Source organism: Rhinoraja longicauda, chromosome 3 (assembly GCF_053455715.1).
Source record: "Rhinoraja longicauda isolate Sanriku21f chromosome 3, sRhiLon1.1, whole genome shotgun sequence".
NCBI lineage: Eukaryota > Metazoa > Chordata > Chondrichthyes > Rajiformes > Arhynchobatidae > Rhinoraja > Rhinoraja longicauda.
In genome coordinates, this window is record NC_135955.1 from 97,653,797 (window position 1) to 97,668,863 (window position 15,067).

Genomic DNA, 15,067 nt, shown 5'->3' on the forward strand with positions numbered 1-15,067 from the left:
ACAGGAGATTGGCAGCAGCAGAGCGGAGGGTGCAGGTGGGAGTGTGCCTGTGGAGGAGGTCGGTCAGGTAGGATGGGGCCAGGTTATGGAGGGCTTTGTAGGTCATGAGGAGGATTTTGTACTGGATTCTCTGGGGGATGGGGAGCCAATGGAGTTTGTAAAGGACGGGGGTGATATGGTCACGGATCGGGGTGTGGGTGAGCAGACGGGCAGCGGAGTTTTGAATGTATTGAAGTTTACTGATGATTTTTGAGGGTGCGCCATAGAGGAGGCTGTTGCAGTAGTCCAGACGGGAGGTGATGAAGGCGTGGATGAGGGTTTCTGCAGCTGTGGAGGAGAGGGATGGACGGAGACGGGCAATGTTTTTGAGGTGGAAGAAGGCTGTCTTTGTGATGTGTTTGATGTGTTTGTCGAAGGAGAGGGTTTGATCAAAGATGATACCAAGATTCCGGATGTGAGGGGAGGTGGATACTGGGAGATGAGGAAAAACCTTTTCGCCCAGAGGGTTGTGAATCTGTGGAATTCTCTGCCACAGAAGGCAGTGGAGGCCAATTCACTGGATGTATTCAAGGGAGTTAAATTTAGCTTTTAGGGCTAAAGGAATCAAGGGATATGGGGAGAAAGCAGGAACGGGGAACTAATTCTGGATGATCTGCCATGATCATATTGAATGGCGGTGCTGGCTCGAAGGGCCGAATAGCCTACTCCTGCACCTGTTTTCCATGTATCTATGTTTCGATAGGAGCAGAATTAGGCCATTCGGTCCGTCAAGTCTATTCCACCATTCAATCATGGTTGATTTATCTCTCCCTCCTAACCCCATTCTCCTGCCTTCTCCCCGTAACCCCTGACACTTTGAGGGAGTGCAGCGTAGGTTCACCAGGTGCCCGGGTTCAATCCTGACTATGGGTAATGTCTGCACGTTCGTTTGTACGTTCTCCCCATAACCTGCGTGGGTTTTCTCCGGGATCTCTGGTTTCCTCCCACACTCCAAAGACACACAGGTTTGTAGGTTAATTGGCTTGGTTTCATTGGTGATTTGTTCATAATGTGTAGGATTGTGTTAGTGTGCGGGGATCGCTGGTCGGCGCAGACCCAGTGGGCCGAAGGGCCTTTTATCTGCGCTGTAAACTAAACCTTTCTTCCCATTCCTCCTTTGACATTTTATCTCTGAACAACTTCACTGTGCATGCTGGGTTGTCATTGCAAGAGACTTTCCTCACATGAGATGTGGTCTGCAGGGATAGTAAATCTTAACACCACTGATAGTTTTGGACGATAACCATCACTCATTCTGCTACTTCACTGCCCTCTTGTGTAAGTGAAAACATTTATTGTGCACTGCCTTCAATCTCTTATTTCATCAGCCTCTGTGCAAAGAAACTTGGCCCACCCATCTCTTGTAAACTTTCTCTTCTTAAAGCTCTGCCCTTTTAGAGTTTGATATTTCCACTCTGGGATAAAAAGGTTAAACAAAAAATCAAACAATAACGTTAATAACTCATAGAAGTCTGAAGAAGGGTCTCGACCCGAAACGCCACCCATTCCTTCTCTCCTGAGATGCTGCCTGACCCGCTGAGTTACTCCAGCTTTTTGTGAATAAATACCTTCGATTTGTACCGGCATCTGCAGTTATTTTCTTAATAACTCACAGAGTCATACGGCGTGGAAACAGGCCCAACTTGCCCACACCGGCCATCATGTCCCAACTTACACGAGTCCCACCTGCCTGCGCTCGGCCCATATCCCTCCAAACCCGTCCTACCTATGTACCTGTCTGACTGTTTCTTAAACGTTGCGATAGTCCCTGCCTCAACTACCTCCTCCGGCAGCTCGGTCCACACACTCTCCACCTTTTGTGTGAAAAAGTTACCCCTCAGATTCCTATTAAATCTTTTCCCCCTTCACCTTGAACCTATGTCCTCTGGTCCTCGATTCCCCGACTCTGGGCAAGAGACTCTTCCACACACTCACCACCCTTAGTGTGATGCATGCCTCTCATAATTTTGCTCTCTGATTCCATGACTTCATGATCCCAGTTACCTATACTTGACATTCACATCCTTTTTCTGGCCAGAACCTCAATATACAATAGACAATAGGTGCAGGAGGAGGCCATTCGGCCCTTCGAGCCAGCACTGTCATTCAATGTGATCATGGCTGGTCATTCTCAATCAGTACCCCATTCCTGCCTTCTCCCCATACCCCCTGACTCCGCTATCTTTAAGAGCTCTATCTAGCTCTCCCTTGAATGCATTCAGAGAATTGGCCTCCACTGCCTTCTGAGGTAGAGAATTCCACAGATTCACCTTCAACCTATGTCCTCTGGTCCTCGATTCCCCGACTCTGGGCAAGAGACTCTTCCACACACTCACCACCCTTTGTACGATGCATGCATCTTAATGTCTCTTGTCATCCATGGTTCCCTACCCCTGCCACCCTTGTCCCCCCTTTAACAGCAACGTTGTAAGGCAGTGGTAGAGTTGCTGCCTTACAGCGAATGCAGCGCCGGAGACTCAGGTTCGGTCCTGACTACGGGCGCCGTCTGTACGGAGTTTGTACGTTCTCCCCTTGACCTGCGTGGGTTTTCGCCGAGATCTTCGGTTTCCTCCCACACTCCAAAGACGTACAGGTTTGAAGGTTAATTGACTGGGTAAATTGTAAAAATTGTCCCTAGTGTTTGTAGGATAGTGTTAATGTGCGGGGATCGCTGGGCGGCGCGGACCCGGTGGGCCGAAGGGCCTGTTTCCGCGCTGTATCTCTAAATCTAAATCTAAACGTGGAGCCCGTGAACTCTGGCCATCTGCCAGATATACCTTATCTCACAAAACGACCTTTTGGAAGAGTTGATTTCTGCAATTTCACGTAATCCCTGCATTCACTGGAGTTTAGAAGGAAGAGAGGGGATCGTATAGAAACGTGTAAAATTATAAAAGGACTGGACAAGCAAGACGCAGGAAAAATGTTCCCAATGTTGGGCGAGTCCTGAACCAGGGGCCACACAGTCTAAGAATAAGGGGGAGGCCTTTTAAAACTGAGGTGAGAAAAAACTTTTTCACCCAGAGAGTTGTGAATTTGTGGAATTCTCTGCCACAGAGGGCAGTGGAGGCCAAATCACTGGATGGATTTAAAAGAGAGTTAGATAGAGCTCTAGGGGCTAGTGGAATCAAGGGATATGGGGAGAAGGCTGGCACGGGTTACTGATTGTGGATGATCAGCCTTGATCACAATGAATGGCGGTGCTGTTCAAAGGGCCGAATGGCCTCCACCTGCACCTATGTCTCTATTCCTTCTCTTCCCCTCCCCCCCCCCCCCCCCCCCCACTCTAGCCGTCCTACTAGTTCCACTGTTCGCATCCTTGTACCCCTTCATTATCACCTCTTCCCCAGCCAACAATGGACCATTGTGGGCTCCACCCTTCTTCCTTGATCATCTGTTGCCGGCCCTGCTTTGTTCTGGCCTTTTCCTACCTCCATTTCCCTCCCCTCTACTTTCAGTCCGAAGAAGGGTCTCGGCCCGAAACGTCACCCATCCTTTTTCTCCACAGATGCTGCCTGACCCGCTGAGTTACTCCAGCACTTTGTGTCCGTCTACTGGAATCGGGTTTTGCAGGCGGCTGTTTGGAGGCAAAAGACAATAGACAATAGACAATAGGTGCAGGAGGAGGCCATTCGGCCCTTCGAGCCAGCACCGCCATTCAATGTGATCATGGCTGATCATTCTGGCAAATAGGCCAGATTTATTACGTCAAAATCAGCCTTGCCCTGATTTTGAACTTTAATTTATCGGCCAGTTCAGTCCTATTCCATAACTATTTTTGAACGAATAGAACCTTGGTCCCCAAAGTGTGTCAGTAGGAACTTCAGATGATGGTTTACATTGACGATAGACACAGAATGCTGGAGTAACTCAGTGGGACAGGCAGGATCTCCTGATAGAAGGAAAGGGTGATGTTTCCAGTCTGAAGAAGGGTCTCGACCCGAAACGTCACCCACTCCTATCTGGCGATGCTGCCTGTCCCGCTAAGTTACTCCTCCAATTAGTGCCTACTAGACCAAGAGGACCCGTCGGGCCCAAACCTCTCCTGCATTGGTGCAGCACCCTCTCCTCCCCCACTCCGCCCTCCCCTCTACCCCCCCACTCCCCCCTCCCCCCCCCACTCCCCCCTCCCCCCCCCACTCCCCCCTCCCCCCCCACTTCCCCCCCCACTCCCCCCTCCCCTCTCCCCCCCCACTCCTCCCCCACTCCCTCTCTCCCACCCCCTTTAAAATGTGAATAACTTAAAAAATATAACACCAATTTGGATGAAACTTCATCCATAGCACCACATGACGATGGTGAGTAAGGTGGGCCTAAAACCGTCTGGCTATCTTGTACCGTTTTGGCTGTAGTTCAGGAACAAACAAACAAACAAACAAACAAACAAGAGTTTTAGTATATAGATGGTCCCAAAGTGCTCTCCACTGACACCCCAGTGATCTGCCATGTGCTGTTTCCCAAGAGTAGATCAAGTTTCACCGCTCCCTAGTAGGGGCTTCTACAAACTGCCTGAGGAAACTTCCTTTACATTGATTAATTGATTAATTGAGCTTATGGAAATACATAATTGAAATATACATGTATTCTCAAAGTTCAGGGAATGATGTATTATTCTGAATCATAGCTCAGAACCATGCTTTGTCAATGCCTTCCCAGAAGGAGAAAGCTGCCCTATAAATTACTTGCATTTTACATCAAAAATTTTACATTAATCCATATGTATCTGCAGGGCTGCAAGGATGTATAGACTCCAACTGCAGTTCGTGCAATTTGTATTTGATGTGTGCCAACTCCAGCCCTTCACAGTAAGGCAGTGAAGTAGGGTAGTTAGTTAACCTTTAAGGGCGGCACGGTGGCGCAGAGGTAGAGTTGCTGCCTTACGGCGCCAGGGACCCAGGTTCAACCCTGACTACGGGCGCCGTCGGTACGGGGTTTGTACGTTCTCCCCGTGACCGCGTGCGTTTTCTCCAAGACCTTCGGTTTCACCCCACACTTCAAAGACGCACGGATTTGGAGGTTAGTTGGCTTGGTAAATGTTAAAAAGAAAAATAATTGTCCCTCGTGGGCGTGGGATGGTGTTAATGTGCAGGGATCGCTGGCCGGCACGGACCCAGTGGGCCGAAGGGTCCCGTTTCCGCGCTGCATCTTTAAACTAAACTTAACCAGCCTCCCCTCAACCTCCGATGTTCTAGAGAGAACAACCCACGTGTGTCCAAGTCTCTCCCTGCAGCGGAAACTCTCTAGTACAATACAATCTATCTTTATTGTCATTGTACAGGGGTACAACAAGATTAATCCAGGCAGCATTCTGGTAAACCTCCTCTGCACCCTCTCCAAAGCCTCCACATCCTTCCCCAAGACAGCCAGAACGCAGGCAATACTTCAAACGACTAACAAAAGACTTACAGAGCTGCAGAATGACTTCAATTCTTTTGTCCCGCCCACTCCCCTGACATCAGTCTGAAGAAGGGTCTCCACCCGAAACGTCACCCATTCCTTCTCTCCTGAGATGCTGCCTGACCCGCTGAGTTACTCAGGAGTGCAACACCTGTCCCTTTACCTCCCCCCTCGACTCCATCCAAGGACCCAAACAGTCTTTCCAGGTGAGGCAGAGGTTCACCTGCACCTCCTCCAACCTCATCTATTGTATCCGCTGCTCCAGATGTCAACTTCTCTACATCGGCGAGACCAAACGCAGGCTCGGCGATCGTTTCGCTCAACACCTGCGCTCAGTCCGCCTTAACCAACCTGATCTCCCGGTGGCTGAGCATTTCAACTCGCCCTCCCACTCCCAGTCTGACCTTTCTGTCATGAGCCTCCTCCAGTGCCATAGTGAGGCCCACCGGAAATTGGAGGAACAGCACCTCATATTTCGCTTGGGCAGCTTGCAGCCCAGTGGTATGAACATTGACTTCTCCAACTTTAGATAGTTCCTCTGTCCCTCCCTTCCCCTCCACCTTCCCAGTTCTCCCTCTATCTTCCTGTCTCCACCTATATCCTTTCTTTGTCCCGCCCCCCTGACATCAGTCTGAAGAAGGGTCTCGACCCGAAACGTCCCCCATTCCTTCTCTCCTGAGATGCTGCCTGACCTGCTGAGTTACTCCAGCATTTTGTGTCTGCCTTCAATTGTAGATTTTGTGGGATTATTAACGAGAATATATCTTAGAATTTATTCCATAATGGAGAGGTTATTTGCGACCATATATCGGCCTTTATATTTGATTTGCAATGGTTTAGATTTTGCTTGTGGCTCTTCTCAACGAAACATATTTTTAAATTAAAATGTTTTCTTGACTCGACTTTTGGATCACTGAAATGTCAATGTTTTCCCTGTAGTTTGCTGGTGACATCTTTGGGCCACATCAAACTGACGGATTTTGGATTGTCAAAAGTCGGACTGATGAACATGACAACAAATCTTTACGAAGGTCACATTGAGAAGGACGCCAGAGAATTTGTGGACAAGCAGGTAAGCGTGGATCAGGACTGGGGAAGATAACAATCGAGGATAAACGTGCGTATTATCTCAGCAGAACAGGGGGAGCCGCACAGTGGCGCAGCGGTAGAGCTGCTGCCTTACAGCGCCGGAGACCCGGGTTCCATCCTGACCACGGGCGCTGTCTGTACGGAGTTTGCACGTTCACCCCGAGACATGGCGCCCCTTGCACGCGGGAAACCAAAAGATCTCGGAGAAAACCCACGCAGGTCACGGGGAGAACGCACAAACTCCGTACAGACCGCGCCCGCAGTCGGGATGGAACCCGGGTGCACTTGAAGAGTGCTGGATTGCTTGCAAGGGACATTGGGATGTCCTGAAAAGAATACAAAAAAAAGATGCTTCATAAACGGCACGGTGGCGCAGCGGTAGAGTTGCTGCCTTACAGCGAATGCAGCGCCGGAGACTCAGGTTCGATTCCTGACTACGGGCGCCGTCTGTACGGAGTTTGTACGTTCTCCCCGTGACCTCGGAGAAAACCCACGCAGGTCACGGGGAGAACGTACAAACTCCGTACAGACAGCACCCGCAGTCGGGATCGAACCCGGGTCTCCGGCGCTGCATTCCCTGTAAGGCAGCAACTCTACCGCTGCGCCACCGTGCCGCTCCGGTTTGGAGATAATAGACAATAGACAATAGGTGCAGGAGTAGGCCATTCGGCCCTTCGAGCCAGCACCGCCATTCAATGTGATCATGGCTGATCATTCTCAATCAGTACCCCGTTCCTGCCTTCTCCCCATACCCCCTGACTCCGCTATCCTTAAGAGCTCTATCCAGCTCTCTCTTGAATGCATTCAGAAATGGCCTCCACTGCCTTCTGAGGCGGAGAATTCCACAGATTCACAACTCTCTGACTGAAAAAGTTTTTCCTCATCTCCGTTCTAAATGGCCTATCCCTTATTCTTAAACTGTGGCCCCTGGTTCTGGACTCCCTCAACATTGGGAACATGTTTCCTGCCTCTAAAGTGTCCAACCCCTTAATAATCTGATACGTTTCGATAAGATGCGATTAAAGAAAGAGTTTACGTCTCTGCGCTCTTTGCAATTTCCCTTCGCTCCCGTTAGAAGTCGGTCAGATTTCTTTTAAACAATGGCATTTAACTCACTCTGCCCCCCCCCCCCCCGGCGATAAAGTAACTCTCTGCAGACGACCAAGGACTAAATGGAGAGCCCGCCACTGTCTGCACCTCCGTGGAGCATTGCCATAATCTGTGAAGCTCCACATTCATGAAGGGCGTTAAATTATAAGGCATGCACCATTTCCTTTTAGCACACTCCATTACCAAATAATAGCAGTCTGGTCCTCAGGACAGTCGTTTCAACATTTGCACTGCTCTGTGTGCCAATGTGCCATATGGGTTGAATGCAAACTATTTTTCTGCCTTAATACTCTCACGCACGAGTATGCAATATATGTTTTTTTTAATTATAAAAAAGGCGTCTTTTACGTATTAAGTTCGGTGTAAAGAAGGACAGAGAAGGGAGGAGATTGAACTTTGTTTTGCCTTCCGTCACAGTGAGGAATGTGGAGGGGTCACTGCGGTGGATGTTCATGTTGAAACATGTATTTTGTGTGCGTTGTGGCTTTTTATTGTTATGATGACTGTATGGCAAATGGAATTCCTCATACGTAGCAAAACATACTTGGCTGAGTATGGGTTGGACACGTTAGAGGCAGGAAACATGTTGGGGGAGTCCAGAACAAGGGGCCACAGTTTAAGAATAAGGGGTGGGCCATTTAGAACTGAGATGAGGAAAAACTTTTTCAGTCAGAGAGTTGTGAATCTGTGGAATTCTCTGCCTCAGAAGGCAGTGGAGGCCAATTCTCTGAATGCATTCAAGAGAGAGCTAGTTAGAGCTCTTAAGGATAGCGGAGCCAGGGGGTATGGGGAGAAGGCAGGAACGGGGTACTGATTGAGAATGATCAGCCATGATCACATTGAATGGCGACGATGGCTCGAAGGGCCGAATAGCCTCCTCCTGCACCTATTGTCTATTGTCTATTGTCATTCGGTCCACCAGCTTCGCACCGACCAGCGATCCCCACATATTAACACCATCCTACACACACTAGGGACAATTTTTTAACATTTACCAAGCCAATTAACTGACAAACCTGTACGTCTTTGGAGTGCGGGGGGAAACCGAAGATCTCGGAGAAAACCCACACTGGTCACGGGGAGAACTTACAAACTCCCTGCGGACAGCACCCTTAGTCGGGATCGAACCCGGGTCTCCGGCGCTGCGTTCGCTGTTAGGCAGCGACTCTACCGCTGCGCCACCTTGTGTTTCACACGCGGGGTGTACACCTCTCTGCAGAGTCGGGGCACAGTGCTAACGTCGACACGCTAATGTTTATTGCTGTTGCATTTGCAGGTTTGTGGCACGCCAGAATACATCGCTCCTGAAGTCATTCTGCGGCAGGGCTACGGCAAGCCGGTGGATTGGTGGGCCATGGGGATTATACTGTACGAATTTGTTGTTGGCTGCGTGCCCTTTTTCGGAGACACACCTGAGGAGCTCTTCGGCCAAGTCATTAGTGGTGAGCATCATCAATCTGAGCAACCAATAGACCTTAGACTATAGAGATAGCGCACGAACAAAGGCCCTTCGGCCCACCGGGTCCGCGTCGATCAGCAATCACCCCGTACGCTAACAATATCTTAAACACACTCGGGACAATTTACAACTTTACCACAACCAATTAACCTACAAACCTGCACGTCTTTTAGATTAGTTTAGTTTAGAGACACAGCTCGGAAACAGGCCCTTCGGCCCACCGAGTCCACGCCGATCAGCGATCACACCATACGCTAGCACTATCTTAAACACTCAATAGACAATAGGTGCAGGAGGAGGCCATTCGGCCCTTCGAGCCAGCACCACCATTCAATGTGATCATGGCTGATCATTCTCAATCAGTACCCTGTTCCTGCCTTCTCCCCATACCCCCTGACTCCTCTATCCTTAAGAGCTCTATCTAGCTCTCTCTTGAATGCATTCAGAGAATTGGCCTCCACTGCCTTCTGAGGCAGAGAATTCCACAGATTCACAACTCTCTGACTGAAAAAGTTTTTCCTCATCTCAGTTCTAAATGGCCTACCCCTTATTCTTAAACTGTGGCCCCTTGTTCTGGACTCCCTCAACATTGGGAACATGTTTCCTGCCTCTAACGTGTCCAACCCCTTAATAATCTTATACGTTTCGATAAGATCCCCTCTCATCCTTCTAAATTCCAGTGTATACAAGCCTAGTCGCTCCAGTCTTTCAACATATGACAGTCCCGCCATTCCGGGAATTAACCTAGTAAACCTACGCTGCACGCCCTCAATAGCAAGAATATCCTTCCTCAAATTTGGAGACCAAAACTGCACACAGTACTCCAGGTGCGGTCTCACTAGGGCCCTGTACAACTGCAAAAGGACCTCTTTGCTCCTATACTCAACTCCTCTTGTTATGAAGGCCAACATTCCATTGGCTTTCTTCACTGCCTGCAGTACCTGCATGCTTCCTTTCAGTGACTGATGCACTAGGATACCCAGATCTCGTTGTACGTCCCCTTTTCCTAACTTGGCACCATTCAGATAATAATCTGCCTTCCTATTCTTACCACCAAAGTGGATAACCTCAAACTTATCCACATTAAACTGCATCTGCCATGCATCCGCCCACTCACACAACCTGTCCAAGTCACCCTGCAACCTCATAGCATCTTCCTCACCGTTCACACTGCCACCCAGCTTTGTATCATCTGCAAATTTGCTAATGGTACTTTTAATCCCTTCATCCAAGTCATTAATGTATATTGTAAATAGCTGCGGTCCCAGCACCGAGCCTTGCGGTGCCCCACTGGTCACTGCCTGCCATTCTGAAAGGGACCCATTTATCCCCACTCTTTGCTTTGTGTCTGTTAACCAATTTTCTATCCATGTCAGTACCCTACCCCCAATACCATGTGCTTTTCACTGTACCTTGGTAGACGTGTCAGTGAACTAAACTGAAATGCTGTCTCACCCAAAATTAACACCAAATGGTGTGCACATTGGACAACCAAAATGAAAACACTGACAAGTCACGGAGCTGAGGTATTAACATGCTGTCTCACCCAAAATGCTGGAGTAACTCAGCGGGTCAGGCAGCATCTCGGGAGAGAAGGAATAGGTGATGTTTCGGGTCGAGACCCTTCTTCAGACCTTCAGGTCTACCTTCAATTTAAACCGGCACCTGCAGTTCTTTCGCTTGCCTTCTCCCGCTTGCGTTACTCCAGCATTTTGTGTCTGTCTTCACTAGTGTAATGCCCTTTTGTGACTGTCTTCACCATCTGCAGAGCCCTTCCTCCACAAGTTAATACCTCAGCTCCGTGACTTGTCAGTGTTTCCATTTTGGTCGTCCAATGTGCACACCATTTTGGCGTTCATTTATGTAGCTGAGAGGATAGCCTTTGTACAAAGACTGTCAACTCTCGGGCACCTGATTCCGAGCCAGGCCGCTCTACCTACAGTGAGACCCCAGCTGTCCAGCAACTCCCCCGGTCAATTCCATTTCGTCTTGGCTAAATCCCGCGCTGCGGTGAGAGAGACTGTGGGATTTGTGTGATTAATTAAGAGGGTTGAGAACGAGGCCGGCTGCCCGTTTGCGTATTCATGCATCATTTCCACATGATGTCATTACATTTATGGAGCAACCTGTCGGCTGTGGATTTATTTCTACGGGGTTTTTTTTGGAACTGCGGCAGTTGTTCATAGAATTGCAAATTAGGTCTGCAAAAAGAAATTTCGTGATCACTTAATTCATCGTTTTTTTTCTCTCAATGCTGGAATCCAATTAAATGATCTTTGATTTATGGCTCATTTGTGTTTGCATGATGTGAAATACAGCCTTTTGCTCAAGATATTTTTAACACGGCAAAATATTGGGTAATTGGGCGCGACTGACTGCTATTTTGTAAATTAATGTTCAGTAGTTATTTCGGCGATTCATAAAAACATAGGAAATAGGTGCAGGAGTAGGCCATTCGGCCCTTCGAGCCTGCACCGCCATTCAATATGATCATGGCTGATCATTCACAATTTAGAACGGAGATGAGGAAAAACCTTTTCAGTCAGAGAGTTGTGAATCTGTGGAATTCTCTGCCTCAGAAGGCAGTGGAGGCCAATTCTCTGAATGCATTCAAGAGAGAGCTAGATAGAGCTCTTAAGGATAGAGGAGTCAGGGGGTATGGGGAGAAGGCAGGAACGGGGTACTGATTGAGAATGATCAGCCATGATCACATTGAATGACGGTGCAGGCTCGAAGGGCCGAATGGCCTACTCCTGCACCTATTGTCTATTGTCTATTAATACCCCGTTCCTGCTTTTCCCCCATATTCCTTGATTCCGTTAGCCCGAAGGACTAAATCTGACTCTCTCTTGAAAACATCCAGTGAATCGGCCTCCACTGCCCTCTGTGGCAGAGAATTCCGCAGATTCGCAACTCTCTGGGTGAAAAAGATTTTCCTCATCTCAGTCCTAAATGGCCTACCCCTTATTCTTAAACTGTGACCCCTGGTTCTGGACCCCCCCCCCCAACATCGGGAACATTTTTCCTGCATCTAGCCTGTCCAATCCTTTACGAATTATATATCTTTTTATAAGATCCCCTCTCATCCTTCTAATTCATTGAATGTGCACAAAGGCAACACAATCTAGGATAACTCACATCTACACCTCACGCTGCCTCGGCAAGGCCAGCAGCATCATCAAGGACCAGTCTCACCCCCGGTCACTCCCTCTTCTCCCCTCTCCCATCAGGCAAGAGGTGTAGAAGTGTGTAAACGCACACCTCCAGATTCAGGGACTGTTTCTTCCCAGCTGCTGTCAGGTAACTGAACTATCCTGTCAACAAATAGAGAGCTACGACTTACCTCACTGGAGACCTTTGGACTATTTTTGTAATCAGACTTTACTGAACATTATCTTGCACTAAACATTATTCCCTTCATCCTGTATCAGCACACTGTGGGCTGTTGGATTGTAACCATGTATAGCCTTTCCACTGACTGGATAGCACGCAGGAAAAGAAACTGCAGATGCTGGTTTAAATCGAAGGTAGACACAAACTGCTGGAGTAACTCAGCGGGTCAGGCAGCATCTCTGGAGAGAAGGAATGTGTGACGTTTCGGGTCGAGACCCTTCTTCAGACTCTTTTTTTTTTCATTGTACCTCGGTACATGTGTTTAGTTTAGAGATTTAACGCAGAAACAGGCCCTTCGGCCCACCGAGTCCGTGCTGACCAGCGATCCCCGCACAAATACGCTCTCCTACACACACTGGGGACAATTTATACTTTCTTCCCGAAGCCAATTAACCTACAAATCTGTACGTCTTTGGAGTGTGGGAGGAAACCGGAGCACCTGGAGAAAACCCACGCAGTCACGGGGAGAACGTACAAACTGTACACACAGCAGCCGTAGTCAGGATCGAAGCCCGGTCTCTGGCGCTGTAAAGCGGCAAATCTACCGCGGCACCACCATTTTGTTTAGTTTAGTTTAGATTATTGTCAAGTGTATCAAGTTACAGTGAAAAGCTTTTGTTGCATGGTATCCAGTCAGCGGAAAGACAATACACGATTACAATCGAGCCGTTTACACTGTGTATAGATATCGCCATGCGTCCGCTTGTGACAATAAGCTAAATGAACTAACAATTAGAACTGAAAGGTAGACACAAAATGCTGGAGTAACTCAGTGGGTCAGGCAGCATCTCGGGTGAGAAGGAATGGGTGACGTTTCGGGTCGAGATCCTTCTTCAGACTGATGTGGCGGGAGGGGGTGGGACAGAGATAGGATGTAGTAGGAGACGGGAAGACAGTGGGAGAACTGGGAAGGGGGAGGGATAGAGAGGGACAGAGGAACTATCCTAGTCAGAACTATCCCTGTCAGAACAGGGTCTCGACCCAAAACATCACCTATCCACGTTTGAAACATAGAAACATAGAAAATAGGTGCAGGAGTAGGCCATTCGGCCCTTCGAGCCTGCACCGCCATTCAATATGATCATGGCTGATCATCCAACTCAGTATCCCGTACCTGCCTTCTCTCCATACCCCCTGATCCCTTTAGCCACAAGGGCCACATCTAACTCCCTCTTAAATATAGCCTATGAACTGGCCTCAACTACCATCTGTGGCAGAGAATTCCACAGATTCACCACTCTCTGTGTGAAAAAAAACTTTCTCATCTCGGTCCTAAAAGACTTCCCCCTTATCCTTAAACTGTGACCCCTTGTTCTGGACTTTCCCCAACATCGGGAACAGTCTTCCTGCATCTAGCCTGTCCAACCCCTTAAGAATTTTTGTACGTTTCTATAAGATACCCCCTCAATCTTCTAAATTCCAGCGAGTACAAGCCGAGTCTATCCAGTCTTTCTTCATATGAAAGTCCTGCCATCCCAGGGATCAATCTGGTGAACCTTCTCTGTACTCCCTCTACGGCAAGAATGTCTTTCCTCAGATTAGGAGACCAAAACTGTACGCAATACAGGGTCTCGACCTCGAACGTCACCCATTCCTTCTCACCCGAGATGCGGCCTGACCCGCCGAGTTACTCCAGCATTTTGTGTCTACCTTTGACTAACCCAGCCTCCTCCTGCTGCTGACCTCTGCTTGTTTCTCTGCTTTCCCAGATGAGATCAACTGGCCCGAAGGTGATGAGGCGCCAGCGTCAGAGGCCCAGGAGCTGATCGCCATGCTGCTCAGGCAGAGCCCGTTGGAAAGGCTGGGGACAGGTATCGTGAAGCTCCGTGCACCACTCATGCTCCACAATTAGAGGAGACTGGAGCGACTAGGCTCGTATACGCTGGAATTTAGACGGATGAGAGGAGATCTTATCGAAACGTATAAGATTATTAAGGGGTTGGACACGTTAGAGGCAGGAAACATGTTCCCAATGTTGGGGGGGAGTCCAGAACCAGGGGCCTAATTCTTATTAGTATTAAGAATAAGGGGTAGGCCATTTAGAACGGAGATGAGGAAAAACATTTTCCGTCAGAGAGTTGTGAATCTGTGGAATTCTCTGCCTCAGAAGGCAGTGGAGGCCAATTCTCTGAATGCATTCAAGAGAGAGCTTGATAGAGCTCTTAAGGATAGCGGAGTCAGGGGGTGTGGGGAGAAGGCAGGAACGGGGTACTGATTGAGAATGATCAGCCATGATCACATTGAATGGCGGTGCGTACAGGCTCGAAGGGCTGAATGGCCTCCTCCTGCACCTATTGTCTATTGAGATGAGATGAGATACGTTTGTTGCCACATGTGATACATCACAGTGAGATGCTTTGTTTTGCAATCCTAGGCATACAAAGAGTCTCCACTTAAAGGGCGCCGACTAAGTACACCTTTTTTTGGCCCAATGCTTCCCCCCCCCCTTAGTTTGCGATCCCCTCCCCCATCCCAGCCTCCCCCCCCCACCCCCCGACCTCAACGGCCCTCCTATGCGACCTTGGGATTCCGGCCTCTGACCTCTGACCTGGGGCCTCCGATTCCTGGAACCCAAATGAC

At 48.9% G+C, this 15,067-nt stretch overlaps 1 protein-coding gene across 11 annotated transcripts in view; it reads left to right on the forward strand.

Annotated features, from left to right (window-relative positions):
* Positions 1–15,067, forward strand: part of LOC144592204 (microtubule-associated serine/threonine-protein kinase 4-like) — a 344,807-nt gene that overhangs the window by 291,045 nt on the left and 38,695 nt on the right. For all 11 annotated transcript variants that reach the window (XM_078396718.1, XM_078396720.1, XM_078396725.1 and 8 more), the window contains 3 exons: positions 6,376–6,508; positions 8,912–9,077; positions 14,197–14,298. In XM_078396718.1, coding sequence (XP_078252844.1) covers positions 6,376–6,508; positions 8,912–9,077; positions 14,197–14,298 — 401 coding nt within the window. The remainder of the gene's footprint in view (positions 1–6,375; positions 6,509–8,911; positions 9,078–14,196; positions 14,299–15,067) is intronic.